The sequence below is a fragment of the Micropterus salmoides genome, unplaced genomic scaffold, assembly GCF_014851395.1.
Source record: "Micropterus salmoides isolate LMB-PRFRI ecotype aquatic unplaced genomic scaffold, ASM1485139v1 Ms_hic_scaffold_16, whole genome shotgun sequence".
NCBI classification, from domain to species: Eukaryota; Metazoa; Chordata; class Actinopteri; order Centrarchiformes; family Centrarchidae; genus Micropterus; species Micropterus salmoides.
In genome coordinates, this window is record NW_024040707.1 from 16,217,269 (window position 1) to 16,231,941 (window position 14,673).

The window sequence follows — 14,673 nt, forward strand, 5'->3', positions numbered from 1 at the left end:
TGTATGCAGGATAAGCGGTTGATGATGGATGGATGGATGGCATCAATATTTATATAAAATAAAATTATATTGATTATTACTATAATAGAATTTCTCTTGAGATAAATGCACCTCTTAAAGGAGAAGATGTATTTGAGCCAATTAATCATTTTGTCTCGAAATATACTAAACTATCAATTTAGAACTTTAGAAGAAAAGGTTAATAATTCAGTTAATAAAATGAATAACTATAACCAAAACTTTCATCAGTTCTATTTTCTATACCTGATCAACCATATCCATGACAGAGAACAAGACAAAGGGGGTTGTCTTTAATGTCAGAATGCATTAAAAAAGTTGGAGAGTCTCATGTGATAGTGCTTTCAGAAATGGGACTACACAGAATTTGTATAGCCTCAATCACTCCTGGCATCTGTGTAAGTTAGTTATCTTATGTGTGTCTACATATGTTGTATTATGTTTTCTTAAAGTTGTGAAATTAATATTTCCTTGCAGTCCAGTGCAGAGGGTAGTTCAGATATTCTGGAGCTGCAACAAGAGTGAGACTATGGGGATCCATGTACACTTTTATTGTTTAAAAGATTCTTCAGGTGAGACTTTTTGGCTCTTGCTGAGAGAAACAACCGAGGTCTTGCCCTCAGATATTTGTGGTTCTGAGGCCCACGGGTTCCGTCCGCACAAGACAACGGGAATAGCGTAGCTTCGAAACTGGAAAACACACATCCAGCGCACACGGTCAATACAGTGAAATGATAGTGTATGGTTATGCCTGAATTCCTTTACTTTGTCTTTGTGCTGCTTTTGTGGGTATATAAATGTACATGATGGGGGATTACCTGTCTGTTCATGAAAATATATATGATGGGGTTGAAGGCAGTGCTGCTTTTAGCCAAGTAAACAGGTATGGTGCCGATGATGGGGTCAATATATAGACTGGAGTCCATGATGACAGCAAGGGACATGGCCGCATATGGCAGCCAGGTCACTAAGAAGGCCAGCACCATCACCACTACCATACGAGCCACCTGCGCCTGAACACGATTTGTGCTGCCATCCTCGGATACCTGCAGCTTGGTCACCTAGGGCAACAAAATACAAGCAAAGGAACTTGATTGTGATGCCAGTACAAGCAGCTGAAGTGCACTTTGTCATCTTTTCACCATTGAGTGTATAATACTTGTAATACTGTACTGTAATACTTCGCTGCCCAAGTGCCCAACATTCCCATTGCTCACCTGGTGGAGGGTCCACAAGAGTCGTGAGTAAGACATTATGATGATAGAGAAGGGTACAGCAAAGCAAAAGGAAAAGTATATGATGATGTAGGACATGTTCCCGATATCCCGGCTGTGCCAGTTGGGGGCACAGGAGGTCTTGACGCCCTCCAGCTCATAACTTCCCCAACCAAACAGAGGCGGAGTGTTCCACAAAAACGACCACACCCAGGACAGCACCACTCCAGCAACTGCGTGTCTGAGGACAGCAGAGGTGATTGTGTCACATGCAGGTGGCGCATTCAAGTTGTTGTACTCAGTGATGCTGCCAGGTGAAAAGCGTCGATGGTCACAACTGTACCTGGTCTGGAACAGGACAGCCCCCATGGGATAGCACACCACTATATAGCGTTCAACAGAAATTATTCCAATTGTGCACAGACCTGCTATACCTATCAGTAGAAGGAAAATATAAAGAGAACATTATTTTTTGTGGAAAATGCTTCTGAGCTACTGCAAATTCAGTGGTGGAATGTAAATAAGCACATTTACTTCTTTTGAGTAGGCCTATTTCCAGTTTATGCGGGAAATGTAATCCTGTTTACTCTACTGCATTTGTCTGACAGCTCTAATCACTCATTACGTTTCTCATTAAGATTTTATGTGCAACACATATGATTAGCTTATAAGATACAACACACTGTTAAACCAGTAGTTCCTGACTTTTCTTTTAACTTATGACGCCTTAAAAAAAGCAATTGTTGGGGCCCCTCATCACGTTTCAGAGGTCTCCACCAAAGAGACATTTCCCTACTTCCCAGATGGTCTCATTTAAATTTCCAAAAACAAAAATATATATATTTTTTTTTGGATAAAAGTCCAAAACAAAACTAATACAAATTTGGTGGAACAGGACACTGATTTTACCTCCTGGACTTAACTACAAAAGTGTATAGTTAAAGCAAGCTCCACCTTGATGTGCATTGATGCATCAACACTAACAATGTAATAATGTGATATATAATACACCATTTCCCCTGCAAAAGAGAGAGTACTTTTGCTATGTAGACATAGTATTATCATAGTAGATATTACTTCTCTTCCTTACTAATTGAGTATTTTTACACTGATGCATTGCGACTTAAAGAATCTGACTACTTCTTCCAACACTGCAAGTTAAATCATACCAAGTAACATTTTAATATGCAAACTCAAAAAAATGCATGCATATACTGGCTCTGAACTGACTTACCAAAAAATGCCACAGCAAAGGCCTCTAACACACAGCCCACACGTCCCAGGCTGAAGTATCCCATGGCACTGGTTACTGTGGTGGGCAGACCTCCAAACACAGCGCAGCCCAGGTCACATACGGCCAGGTTCACCAGGGCATAGCTGAGTGGCTGTCTTAGCTGTCTGTGTTTCACTGTCACCACGATCACCAGGACATTGAGGATGATCCCCATCACAGAGAACACACCCATGATAGCGGCCAGTATTGTGTAGCCAGTCTGAGAAAGGAGCTCTGTGTCGAAGGAGCTGTGAGACGATGAGGAGTTATCTTGTTGGACAAGGTGCTCCATTTTTTTCTCAGTGTAGATTAGGCGAGTGCTCTAACTGCTTCCTGGTGTTAAAATAAAGTGTCAGCTATCCATCCACAACCTTAGCTGACAACAAAATCCAAAATATCCACAGGTAAAAACTCTCAAAATATAAAACAATGCTCCCTGTTTGCTGCTCAGGTGCAGCTGGAGAGAAGAGAAGGCAATGGGACCCTCTTAATAAGCACAATAAGAGGGGAGGCTCTAGATCATGACATTTAATTCTTGAAAACCAAATCCACAGATCCGGATTTTGAAGACAATAATTCTGTCTAATATCCTGTAAGACTGCACTTTCCATGATTGCTGAGTTTACAGCTGCTCCTGAGTAATGAGGCAGGGATTTAATAACACAATATGGTTTTTAGGATCACAGTTAAATGTACAGTATGTCTGCTGGTTAAAGGCATAGAAGGAGTATTATAGCTTGATAATATCACACTTTTTTGTATCCTCGTATGTTTGGCACTGCTTTTGGTTTAGCTAACGTATGTCAGGAAAACAAACAAAACAGGAATTACTACAGGTAAGCAACTATTTTTCTTTCAGTCTACCAATAAATCCCCTGTGAGGACACAGACTTACTGTATGCGTGCAGACAAATCATGAAACTAATATGTACATGTGGTGTATATGTTATCAATAATGTATGTACATGTAATGTTATGGTGGTACTTTATTGATTCCTTTTATTGTCCCTCTCAAAGAGGTCAGATGAAGATCAGTGGAGATGTTCAAGACAGATTGTGTTGCTCAAGGACACTATAGGCCAGAAACTTGAACATTAGTTCAGGCTCAGCATCTCTAATCATGACCATCCTACTGTCTGTCAAATATAAGAAACATTCAGTCCCAAGTGCAACAATGGCAACATGCAATAGTCCAATCTATAATCATAGGAGTACATTGGCTACAAAAGCTCGTTTATATATTTTGATTGTCAAACAAATTATCAGAATATGTACAGCAACTTTTGTGCCAATTAACAATTCAGGGAAAGATTCATGCAATGCCCTTTATCTTTTCTTTGCATTGCATATGTTTAGAAAAACAATAGTCTTACTACTTTGCCTCAACAAATTATCTTAGATTACTGTTTTCAGCTTGCTGGAAATGTCAATAGGCATTTTTGGGTTCTACTTTATATAAGTCTTTAGTAAGAACTTTTGGGTTGTAAGAAATTCCTCCATCTGGACACTTGTCTTTTCAGCTCTTTATTTCACCAGGAACATCTTCTAATTCATCTCTTCTGGAAAAAAATCTGTGCATCAAAATGTTTATTAACAGTTTAATATAATGTATTACTGCAGTCTCAATTGCTTATTAGAAAATGTATTTATGAATGTATCACCAAGATTTTTATGCATTTTTACCAAATAGCAAGGATAAACATCACCCAGGAGGATTTTTCACAACCTGACAACCCAAAAGTTGTTCTGATTAATTGTTAATCAAGTTTATCAAGAAAAACATGCACCTACAGACCACAGCTTGTCCTCCATCCTCTCTTTAACTATTATGGTTTACATTTTGACTGCTCTTTTCTAAGCGACGTAATTATGCGACGGCAGATTTTACTGATGTGGATTGCCGTGAGTAAACTACAATATTCCGAAGATGGACTACAAAAAGCGCATCTTTGAGACTGCGCCCCATGTTGTTGTAATGCAGGCCATCTAAAGGTGGACAACACGGTGGAATATATTACTTAATAACCAAGATATAGCAAAAAGGCAGATAAGGTAGCCTACCAGTCACTAAATAATGGACAGGGTTGTCACATTGAGAATGCTTGCTCATACTCACCCTCCTTCCCACCCATAGGCGTTTTTGTCAACATGAATCCTCCTTTATCCGTCATGGTTGGTGAGTTATTTTGTATATTGTAGAAAACACTTAATGGCTTATTTCAACAACCTGAAAACGGTGTTGAAGCTCTTTAGCTTTTGGTGATAAAGGTAACTTTAAGAAGTCTGTGCGTAGTTTCTTCAGAGAAGAATGACTGAAAATAAGAGAGGCAGCATTTCGGCTGTGTTGCACTGGGTATAAAGTCAGAGTGAAGAGATCACGGAACACTTTGTTTTGCAACGTCTTACTACAGAAGTGTTGACCAGCATTCATCAATGAAGGAAGAAGAGGGGGGTTAAACATATGAGGTAGTGCATTTTTTGCCATCAAAAGGAAGGCAGATGGGATGCTTTGGATAACCATATCATACTGTTTACGACTGCACTGAAAATTAAGTTTTGTACCAAAATCTTCAAAAGATAAAACATTTCCATAGTTGTGCAGTAAATGTGTGACAGACCAAATATTGTTTTCCATCCATTCGTTGAGATACAGGGACTTATTTCTAAAGAGAATGAATCTACAGTTCCAGACGGGTATTTTATGGGGAGTAAAATTGTGTTTGTACAGGAGTTTCCAATATAACAGAACTTGTGAATGAAACGCAGACAGTTTTATAGAAAGTTTTGGAACATCAAAATCACAGCGCAAAAGTAAATCAATACCTCCAATTTTTTTAAACAATTCCCTGGACACACAATACCAGAAACTTCCACTGTTTGCTAGAAGGCATCATAACCATTTAATCTTTAAGGTTCCATTTATACAATCAAAGTCTATAGCTTGTAGCCCACCATCTTCATAGTCTTTCTCTACAGTCGCTTTTTTCAGATAATGGGGTTTTCTTTTCCAGATGTAGTCAAAGTTTAATGTATTGATGGTTTTGACAGCTTTGCTGGGGATGGACAGAGAGTAGGCTGGGTAAATGCATCTTGAAAGGCTTTCCATTTTGGTAATATAAATGCGACCAAACAGAGAAAGATCTCTATTTAACCATCTGTCTAGTCTTGCTTTACATTCATCCAATTTGTTCCATACATTTAATGATTCACTTAACTTAATATTTTTGGTTATATGTATGCCCAAGTATTTCACTGCAGTTTTAATAGGGATACCATATGCTGTCTCAAGGTGGCAGTCATGTATAGATAACAGCTCACACTTTTTCAGGTTCAGTTGTAATCCGTAATCCGTAATCTTTAAGTGTTTCAAATAAAAGTACTTTGATATGCTCCCAGAAATGTTTATAAAAGTTGGCTGTGAGGCCATCTGGGCCAGGGGAGCGGTCCGAAGTCAAACATTGCAATGCCTTTTCAAGCTCATTATACGTGATCTCTGACTCACATGTGATTTGGAAGTCCTTATTTATTTGGGGAATAAAACCTCTGATTTGGTTAAAGAAGGCCTCTGTTGCATCAGCTGAGAATCTAGAAGAATATAATTTGCTGTAAAAGGAATAAACTTCATTGTTATAGTTAGGAACCTTTTCGAACGCAGCCTATGTGATATTATTCTCAGTTCCCCTCCCGGTCACGAGAGGGCGGTAGGCACTGCAGCTGCAGCTCCAACGCGCATTAAAGCAGCTGCGTTTGATCCCCGGCGGTAAACAGTCCAGTCAACATGGCTACCTCCGTGAGGAAAGCAGCTCACGACGTAGAGACGCGAAAGCGGACCGATGATGTGCTTCTGTCGGAGGGAATCGACTTCAGCTCCCTGCTGCTGTCTCCGGCCGTGCTGGACGGACTGTCAGCCGCAGGCTTTCAGAAACCTTCCCCCATCCAGCTCAAGGCGATCCCGCTGGGCCGCTGCGGACTTGGTGGGTTCACAACTCAGCGTGTGTGCGTGTGTGTTTCTTAGAAACTCTGGGATAATGTTAGTTTATGGATGCCTGTTTTTTTAGCAACAGAAACCGGTCTGATTGACTGTTGTCATTTGTCCCGTGGAGCAAGTTAAAGATCAGGGTTACTTTTATTGCTCTGGTATTACCAATTCATCAAAAATGAATTTGTATGAACGCTAGAGGAGTGCACATTAGTGAGGTGATGGTACTGATGGTATTAACTCACCAATTTTCACTCCTATTGCGACACCTGGATGTTCCTTCCAGCTACCCTGACAGTGGTAGCCTACTAATTTAACTTTATTTTCTAACTAACGTTACAAAAATGTAGTCTTAGGCTGAAAAAGGGGATGTCTGTCACTGCAGTCTTGGAATGGTTCAGTCCAGAGCTGAGAAGATTTGCTGATTAATCTATTATCCACAGAATAATTGACAACTATTTTGATAATTGATTTATCGTTAGATATTTTCAAAGGCAAAATGGAATATATTTCCTACTTATAGCCTAAATTATGAGAATTTGCTTACTGTTTGTCTTACATGATAACCAAATGTGATTATTTGCTGGTTGTCTTATTCGTCTTGGATAGTAGACTGAATAACTTTTAGGTTTTGGTAGGGTTGGGCGATATGGCCAAAAATATTATCACGATAAAAACATTTCATATCATTCGATAATTATAACAATATATGTCAAATCATTATTTCTTTCAAGTTTAAAGGCATTTTTGCTCCTGAGTGAATATTGAAGAAGCCAGATGGTTAATTATGCGGTTAAACTTTTCTTTATGGTCAGAATGTGACAAACACTTGATGCCAAACAGTGAATCACTTCACAAGTCTGAGTTAGAACATTCAAAACTGTTATCTTATTCAACAAATATGATTAGTAAATCTTTATTCTATTTTAATAGAAACATTATATGCTAATTTGTGATTCAAATTAGTTAAAGCAAATATTTATTGATGATATATTGAACATGTATTATATTGTTATTGAGGAAAATTATTTGCAATAATTATGATTATTATTTTATTGCCCAGCCCTAGGTTTTGGACTATTGATCACATAAAAGAAGCAATTCTCACGTTACAGTTTGTTTAAAGTCAGCGGATCACTATTTCTCCTCAGTTGAAGGACCTCACAGTTTGACATGAATACTGTGAAAAAATAAGCAAATTGTTCCCTTTCAACATTGAATGTGTATGTTTGTCATTTGCATACAGTCTTTTCTAGCATCAAGATTTTCAGACTAAAATAATACAAAAAAATTAAAAATGAATAAATTCAACATAAATAATTAAGATACACTTTACAAGTCCATCTGCTGTTTTCAGATTTGATTGTGCAGGCCAAGTCTGGCACGGGGAAGACGTGCGTGTTCTGCACCATCGCCCTGGACTCCCTGCTCCTGGAGAATCCTGCAACTCAGGTGGGCAGATATACTCCTCTGGAGGTCAAGATGATTCATTAAATATGGAGAAATGTGTCTTTCCCAAAAAATATAGTTTATTATTAGCTTCTAATGAATAACAATTTTTGAAAAAGTCTTCAGAAGAGAAAGCAAAACTTTTATTTTAAATTTTACCAGTCAATTTTTTACCACCAACAGATGGTCATGAAAAATAATTGCTTTAATTTTGATGGTCTTTTTAATCTGATGAGTTTAAGCTGCTTGTGTCAAAAGAGTAAATGAAGCAGGACAATTCTTGACAACGCAGAGGTACGTCTGGTCTTGTTGATAACCTGTAATCTTATTAGCTGCAGTGGTCTTACTGACTGGGGACTGCTCAGCACCTGTCCATGCTTAATCTGCTTTCAATCAAGTGTAAGTGATCTAACCCCCCCCACCCACACACCCCTCACCCTCCTGCAGGTTCTTGTCCTGGCTCCTACACGTGAGATAGCGGTCCAGATCCACTCAGTAGTGATGGCCATAGGCTGTGCCATGGAGGGCCTCGAGTGCCATGTCTTCATCGGGGGCAGGCCTGTGAGTCAGGACAAACTCCATCTGAAGAAGTGCCATATAGCTGTGGGCTCACCTGGTAAGAGGCCAATCGAGAGCGGCATTACTATTTATTTATTCATTCATTTTTCATGTAACCACCATGATGCTCTTTGTGTTTTGTAACTATGCTGCTGGTTGCGTACGCAGGTCGTATCAAGCAGCTTATCGAGCTTGGGATGTTGTCCACCGCCAGCATCAGACTGTTTGTACTGGATGAGGCAGACAAGCTGCTGGAGGAGGGCAGCTTCCAGGAACAGATAAAGTAAGCTGGACGGAAGCCTCTATAATCATACCCCATATTTAATTAGTTACATGACACGTCAGCAGGCTGGCGATGTCATTCAATCAGAGTACTTAGCCCATCTTAACAAATCTGTGTAAAATGAAAAATCATAAATTGTATGCTCATTTATGAAAAAACACACTCGCTGAAATTCACCTTGTGTCTTCAGCTGGATCTTTGCCTCTTTGCCTGTGAACAAACAGATGCTCGCACTCTCTGCCACCTACCCAGAATCCCTTGCTCAGCACCTTACCCGCTACATGAGAGAGCCCACTTTTGTCAGACTCAATCCTAGTGACATGGGCCTTAAAGGTGAGACCCTGGTTAGGTGTTCTATCATTGTTACCACAAAAATGCTTGGCATGTAAAAGGTTAAAGCATCATTTTTATATCAGGCAAATGACTTGTCAGCTATGTCTAGTTTACATATTGAAATCGTACAGTGTCAACTATTAATAAGACAACACTGATGGGATAATACTACGTGATATGTTTTAAGGTGTTATGTCCTGGCAGAAAATGTTATTTCTTCCCAAGTTTGAGAAGTGGTTGACAGTAAGCTAAGAGCAAAATAAGGCCTGCTCTGAAAACAGTCTTAAACCTTGTGTTTACTTTGAAGTTTGTATCTGTTTTTTTTCATTGTATACAAAGTGAATAGTGGAAAATGGCTTCTTCTGAGTTTCACAAAACAAGCCCTGATATTCAGATCCAGCGACTAAAAGCATTCTGAATGATTGCTGGTTATGATTTAAGTCCCTAATGCTGGAATTGATAGTCTCCCTTGTATGTTACTTGTATTTACTGCTGCTTTTATTATGTATTGCCAGTTGTAGATCTCTGCTGCCAAATGAGTAAATGTAAATGTTGTCCGTGTGTGCCACCTGCCAGGTCTGAAGCAGTATTACAAGCTGGTGCAGTCCCACCCTTTACCTCACAAGGTTTATGAGGAGAAGGTGCAGCACTTGCTGGAGCTTTTCAGTAAAATCCCATTCAACCAGGCCCTGGTGTTCTCCAACCTACACACAAGGTAATGCATTGTTTTAACGTTTAGCCATGTCTCCATAGGTGCTCTTTATGATCTTTTATTATCAACCAAGTAAAATATATCTCACTTGTGGGTTTGCGCTTTGCATGATCTTTAAATGCTCCCACAGGGCTCAGCACCTGGCGGACATCCTGTCCTCCAAAGGCTTGCCTGCAGTTTGTATCTCAGGTGAGAGGGCCTTTTGGAAAAGCGGGGATATTTGTGAGAGTGTAGTCATGAAATGATAAAATGCAATGTCATTTAAAAATGTAAAATATCAAACATTTGATGGTTAAATTGTATTACATTCTGGTCTCAAAATGATTGATGTGTTCTGATTTACTGTGACTTTGTGTGCTGACCCGCACAGGTGGTCTGAGTCAGGACCAGAGACTGGAGGCGATGTCAAAATTAAAGCAGTACCAATGCAGGGTGCTCATCTCCACTGACCTGGTGAGACACTCATCATTTGCGTTACTGTCTTAATGTATCTCTTACGAGTGTTACACTAGACTATGGTCAGCTTCTGTTTCTTTTAATCTTGGTTGTTTTCTCTCCACCTTTTCCTTCCTGTCAGACTTCCAGAGGTATAGATGCAGACAAAGTAAACTTGGTGATAAACCTGGACATGCCACAGGACTGGGAGACATACATGCACCGAATCGGACGGGCCGGCCGCTTCGGTTAGTCTCTGATGCCGTTTGGTTATCGCAGAAACAAGCAATTAGAATCAACAACAAGCAGTGATATTCGACATATACACATCTTGTGAGATCACCCAGCTGTAGAGGAGTTGCATCATTATTGCAGGGTTGATCCTGTCTTTGATCCACATGTTGATGGATGCCACCTGTTGTTTCCAGATGCACAATTCTGCCCACTAACTTGACTCAAAACCCAAACTAGAATAGCATGAAGTACTTTGTTTTGCTGCATTCATTCAATTTTATTCAGAAATCATGTTTCAGAGATCTTTTTCATTTAAAAAATGTTCTTAACATTGTCATGTAAGAAAATCATATACCAACAGACACAGCCCATTGTCGATAAGTGTTGCAGCCCACACACAAATCAGTTTCTCTCCTGGTTATTTTATTTGTATAAAAACGTTTTTTTGAATTGGACTTCGCTTGAGCAGTAAGCATTGCCTGCTTCGTTCTGACTGTATTAACACCATTTGTGAAGATTAGCTCATGTCGAGTATAAGCAGGTTTGACCCACCCAGCAAGGTCAATAGGTTCCTAATCATCTGCATTTGATTGTAATGATCTTGACTTAATTTGTGTGTTGTCAGAAGGTAATTCAATCTTTGTGTGGGTAGGCAAGCAACTGCCATCCCTGGACGCACAACTCGCACACCCTCTATTATCCCCCCCCCCCCCTGTTGTTTTTTTCCTGTTATGGTTCTTATCATGATTATATTTTGTTTATAGGCACTCAGGGGTTGGCTGTGACCTACTGTTGCCATGGTGAGGAGGAGAACAAGATGATGGCTATCGCTCAAAAGTGCGGCCTGAGTTTGTCTGCGTTGCCATGTGAGTCCCGCCCACAAGTCTGAGGAGTTTAACATTTTTTCTTTTTTTAAAACAAAGCTGTTAATTTAATGTTAAAATGGAAATCTAACTCTAGTCTCATGTGTCTTCTGTCCTTTTAGCCACCATCGAGCCGGGGTTGATGGACGAGCCGTGTGACTGGGAGATCTGCACCGAGGCTTCCACTCCAGGCCCCTTATCCCTTCTCTCCTCTAGGACGGAGAAGAAGAGGCGTGCCAAGTCAGTCACGGATCAAGCTCTAGAGCAAAGCGGCCATAGAAAGCCAGAGAAGCTGCAGCCAGAGAAGACTCATCCAGCACCCAGAATGAAAGAGCACAATGAGGGGAATCCCAGAAAAGTGTCTACTGCAAAGGAAACTCTTCCAGTCCTCCTGTGTCCTCCTGTGGCGGAGCCGACCCGAAAAGAGCTGCAAGACGCTCTGCCAAAGATCTCTCCTCTCAGCTCGTTCAAGAGTTGTGGGTCAAGGTTCATGACCTTTGAGGAGGCTGAGCGGGACTTTAAGAGTTTCATTACTACAGGGTTGGGGAGATCAGTGGAGATCATCAGGGAGTTCAGAGGCCGAGAGGACGGCGACCCCGATGATCAGACTGTGCGTAGAGAGTCCATCACACTTTATGGTGACGGAGCTCAAAGTTCAAAACAAAATGTAAAACGCTGGAAGTCTGAATTTTCACATCCAAGGTCATTTTCTGGTTCTTCAAGCTCTGACAAGGATGATGGTGAATACCGAGCAACCACTAAGCCTCAGACTGAAGCTAGACAAATACCCACTGTGTCCAAACCAAAGGCAGAGACAACCGGGTCCCAAGCTTGCACTTCCTCTGCACCTCACATATATCCCCAGACAACCTGTGTGTCAAACAGGAGAGCTTTGTCTCAGCCCGAGAACAACGACTCGGTACCCGCCGTTAAATCAAGCAGGCGACCCTATCAGACAGCTCCAGCACAGTGTGGCAGAAATGACTCGAGAGACTTTAAAGAAGAGATTGGGAAACAGAGCAAAGAGATTACAGAGGCGATGAATGGAGAACAAAAGCGGGAGAGGGATGAAAGGGAACAAGACGATGACTATTATGATGACGATGAAGAGGAGGGGAGTGCGGAAACTTACTGGAGAGCCAGCTACAGAGCCTGGAGTGATTACTACGCCTCCATGCCTCCTTTTCAAGAGCAAGGTTACCAAAGTTACTACAGCGTAGCCCACAACTGGATGGCAGCGTATCGCATGAATGCGGTCTACATGGAAGAACTGCTGAAATACTGACTTTGTCAATACTGTTAAAATCAGGATGTCGGATGATACTATTGTCTGAGTGTCTGAATGTCATCTGAACCTTGTGGTCAGACACATTGCACTTAAATGTGAGTGTGTGTATTTTTCAATAAATTCATACCATATACTGCATGTCCCAATTACCTTTCTAAAACATCACCAGCATGCTTTGTATTTCAAAACCTTTTTTTCTGTTCTGCCTCTACACATTCACATGCTATGAAACTATCTTGTATTTGTTTCTTACTTTTATATTAATGCATTGTGTGGAAATATATCTGCAGTGTTTCTCAGTCATAGTTATCCATGGTGGGCTAAATTCAAGGGCCACTGGTGTTGATTCTTCAGTTCTGAAGAAGCCTCTTGGATGAGAGGCGAAACATCTTCGAGCAAGTCCAGGTGCCCTTGACATTTTTCTTTTTTTTTTAACCCACCTTGGATGTGTGGAATTAATATTTTCCTATATGGTACAAAGGGCACCCCCATTATTAGCCATTAATCTGACCTGATATTTACAGAGGAAGGTGAAGGAGGAGGAGGAGCAGCCAAACTGCAATTTATTTTTCTGTAAGCTTTTCAGCAAGGTCAGACATCTCCACATGCTCCTGATTATAGGCTAATCAACCAGCTACCTACCATTCCCCCAATCAGTGCTGGGCAACACAAAGGGGCAAACACCCTTGAAGAAAATTATTGAAACCAGGGGCCCACTTCAGCTAATTTTGACCATCTGTAGCTTTATGTTACCAATTTAAATCATCATGTGGTGGAAGGTGAGTGGGACAGTCATGCTCACTCAGGGCTCAAGCACACTCATGTGGACTATAACCAGGAGACAGACTGGTGTAGGATGAACCTAAAACGTTTCACATGCTTCATAAGAGGAAGGTGACATTACCTGCACACCTTCTGGAATGGAACAACCTCGGATTATGAGGCTCACATGGTGACCATGTTTTTGATATTCAATTGCACCGTCCTGACTTTAACGCTAGTCTTGGGTTTACCCGGGAACTTGTGGGTTTGCTGGGTTGTTTTCAGGACCAAGAGCCTGCAGACCTGCAACAACGCGCTACTGGTCAGTTTGGCCGCCAGTGACCTCCTGAAGTGTTCCGTGGACACCCCGCTGCTGCTCTTCTCTTTCCTGCGGTACGGGAAGGGCAGCCAGGTGGCCGTGCCTGCGTGCACCCTGCAGCAGTTCACCTACGCCCTGTGCAGCTGCGTCCAGCTGCTCACGCTGGTCAGCATCAGCGTGGAGCGCTTCCGAGCCATCGCGTTCCCTTTCCAAACCGAGAGAAGGAGAGCCAGGGTTCGTCTCTGGATCCTGTCCATCTGGGCATGCGGCCTCGTCCTGGCTATAATCTCTCTGACTCTCTCCAAAAAAGTGCTTTTTTACATGCTCTGCCGTCTGCACATCGAGGGGCATGGCGCCGGCGACAGTCGATATTGGGATCCATTTGGACCCTGCGTGCTGGTGCCGGTGTGGGGGTTGTGTCTGACTGTGATCGTAATCCACTATTTGAGGATATTCAAAGTTGTAAGGCAGCACCGAAAGAAAGTGTTCAGTAGGGGAGTCCAGCTGAGGCCGACGGTGTCGGAACACGTCTGGGGCTGGTTGAGTGTTCCTGCTTCAGCACCACGGACAGCTCCACGGGGCTCCCTCAAGTCTCTGCTTCCTGAAGGCTCCGGCCGAACGGTGCTCATGGTGGCCGAAGCCGGTGCTCCCCGCGCGGGCTCGTCCACAGGAGGCGCCCCGGGAGTACCTCCGGAGACTGTGGGGGCGGTGTGTCTTCTGATACCTGGAGCCAGGGAGCGGGGGAAGAAACAGATGGAGGGGAAAGTGGCCCAGCGTTTTGGGTACATAATCATTGCGTTCACGCTTTTCTGGGTGCCCTTGGTGGTTATTTTGATAATGAACGCCCTCGCCTGGCAGGACAGGGGCAAAGTGAGTGTGGCGTTATTTTCTCTCCATTCAAGGCTATTACTGTAATTGTCCGTAAAATAAATTAAAGTATATGAAAAACAGAA

General features: G+C 41.8%; 2 protein-coding genes across 2 annotated transcripts; one reads left to right on the forward strand and one right to left on the reverse strand.

Moving 5' to 3' along the window:
- Positions 1–567: 567 nt before the first annotated feature.
- On the reverse strand, positions 568–2,797 carry parapinopsina (parapinopsin a). Its single transcript, XM_038723756.1, has 5 exons — positions 2,467–2,797; positions 1,576–1,666; positions 1,236–1,473; positions 837–1,079; positions 568–708 (listed from the first exon to the last, which is right to left on the reverse strand). The coding sequence occupies exons 1-5, from the start codon at positions 2,795–2,797 to the stop codon at positions 568–570; spliced, it is 1,044 nt and encodes a 347-aa protein (XP_038579684.1).
- A 3,468-nt stretch (positions 2,798–6,265) lies between these two features.
- Positions 6,266–12,777, forward strand: ddx20 (DEAD (Asp-Glu-Ala-Asp) box polypeptide 20). Its single transcript, XM_038723170.1, has 11 exons — positions 6,266–6,479; positions 7,842–7,936; positions 8,381–8,549; positions 8,660–8,774; positions 8,965–9,107; positions 9,684–9,822; positions 9,950–10,008; positions 10,190–10,272; positions 10,397–10,502; positions 11,253–11,354; positions 11,474–12,777. Exons 1-11 carry the CDS (start codon positions 6,284–6,286, stop codon positions 12,634–12,636), a joined length of 2,370 nt encoding a protein of 789 aa, XP_038579098.1. The 5' UTR covers positions 6,266–6,283; the 3' UTR covers positions 12,637–12,777.
- Positions 12,778–14,673: the final 1,896 nt, after the last annotated feature.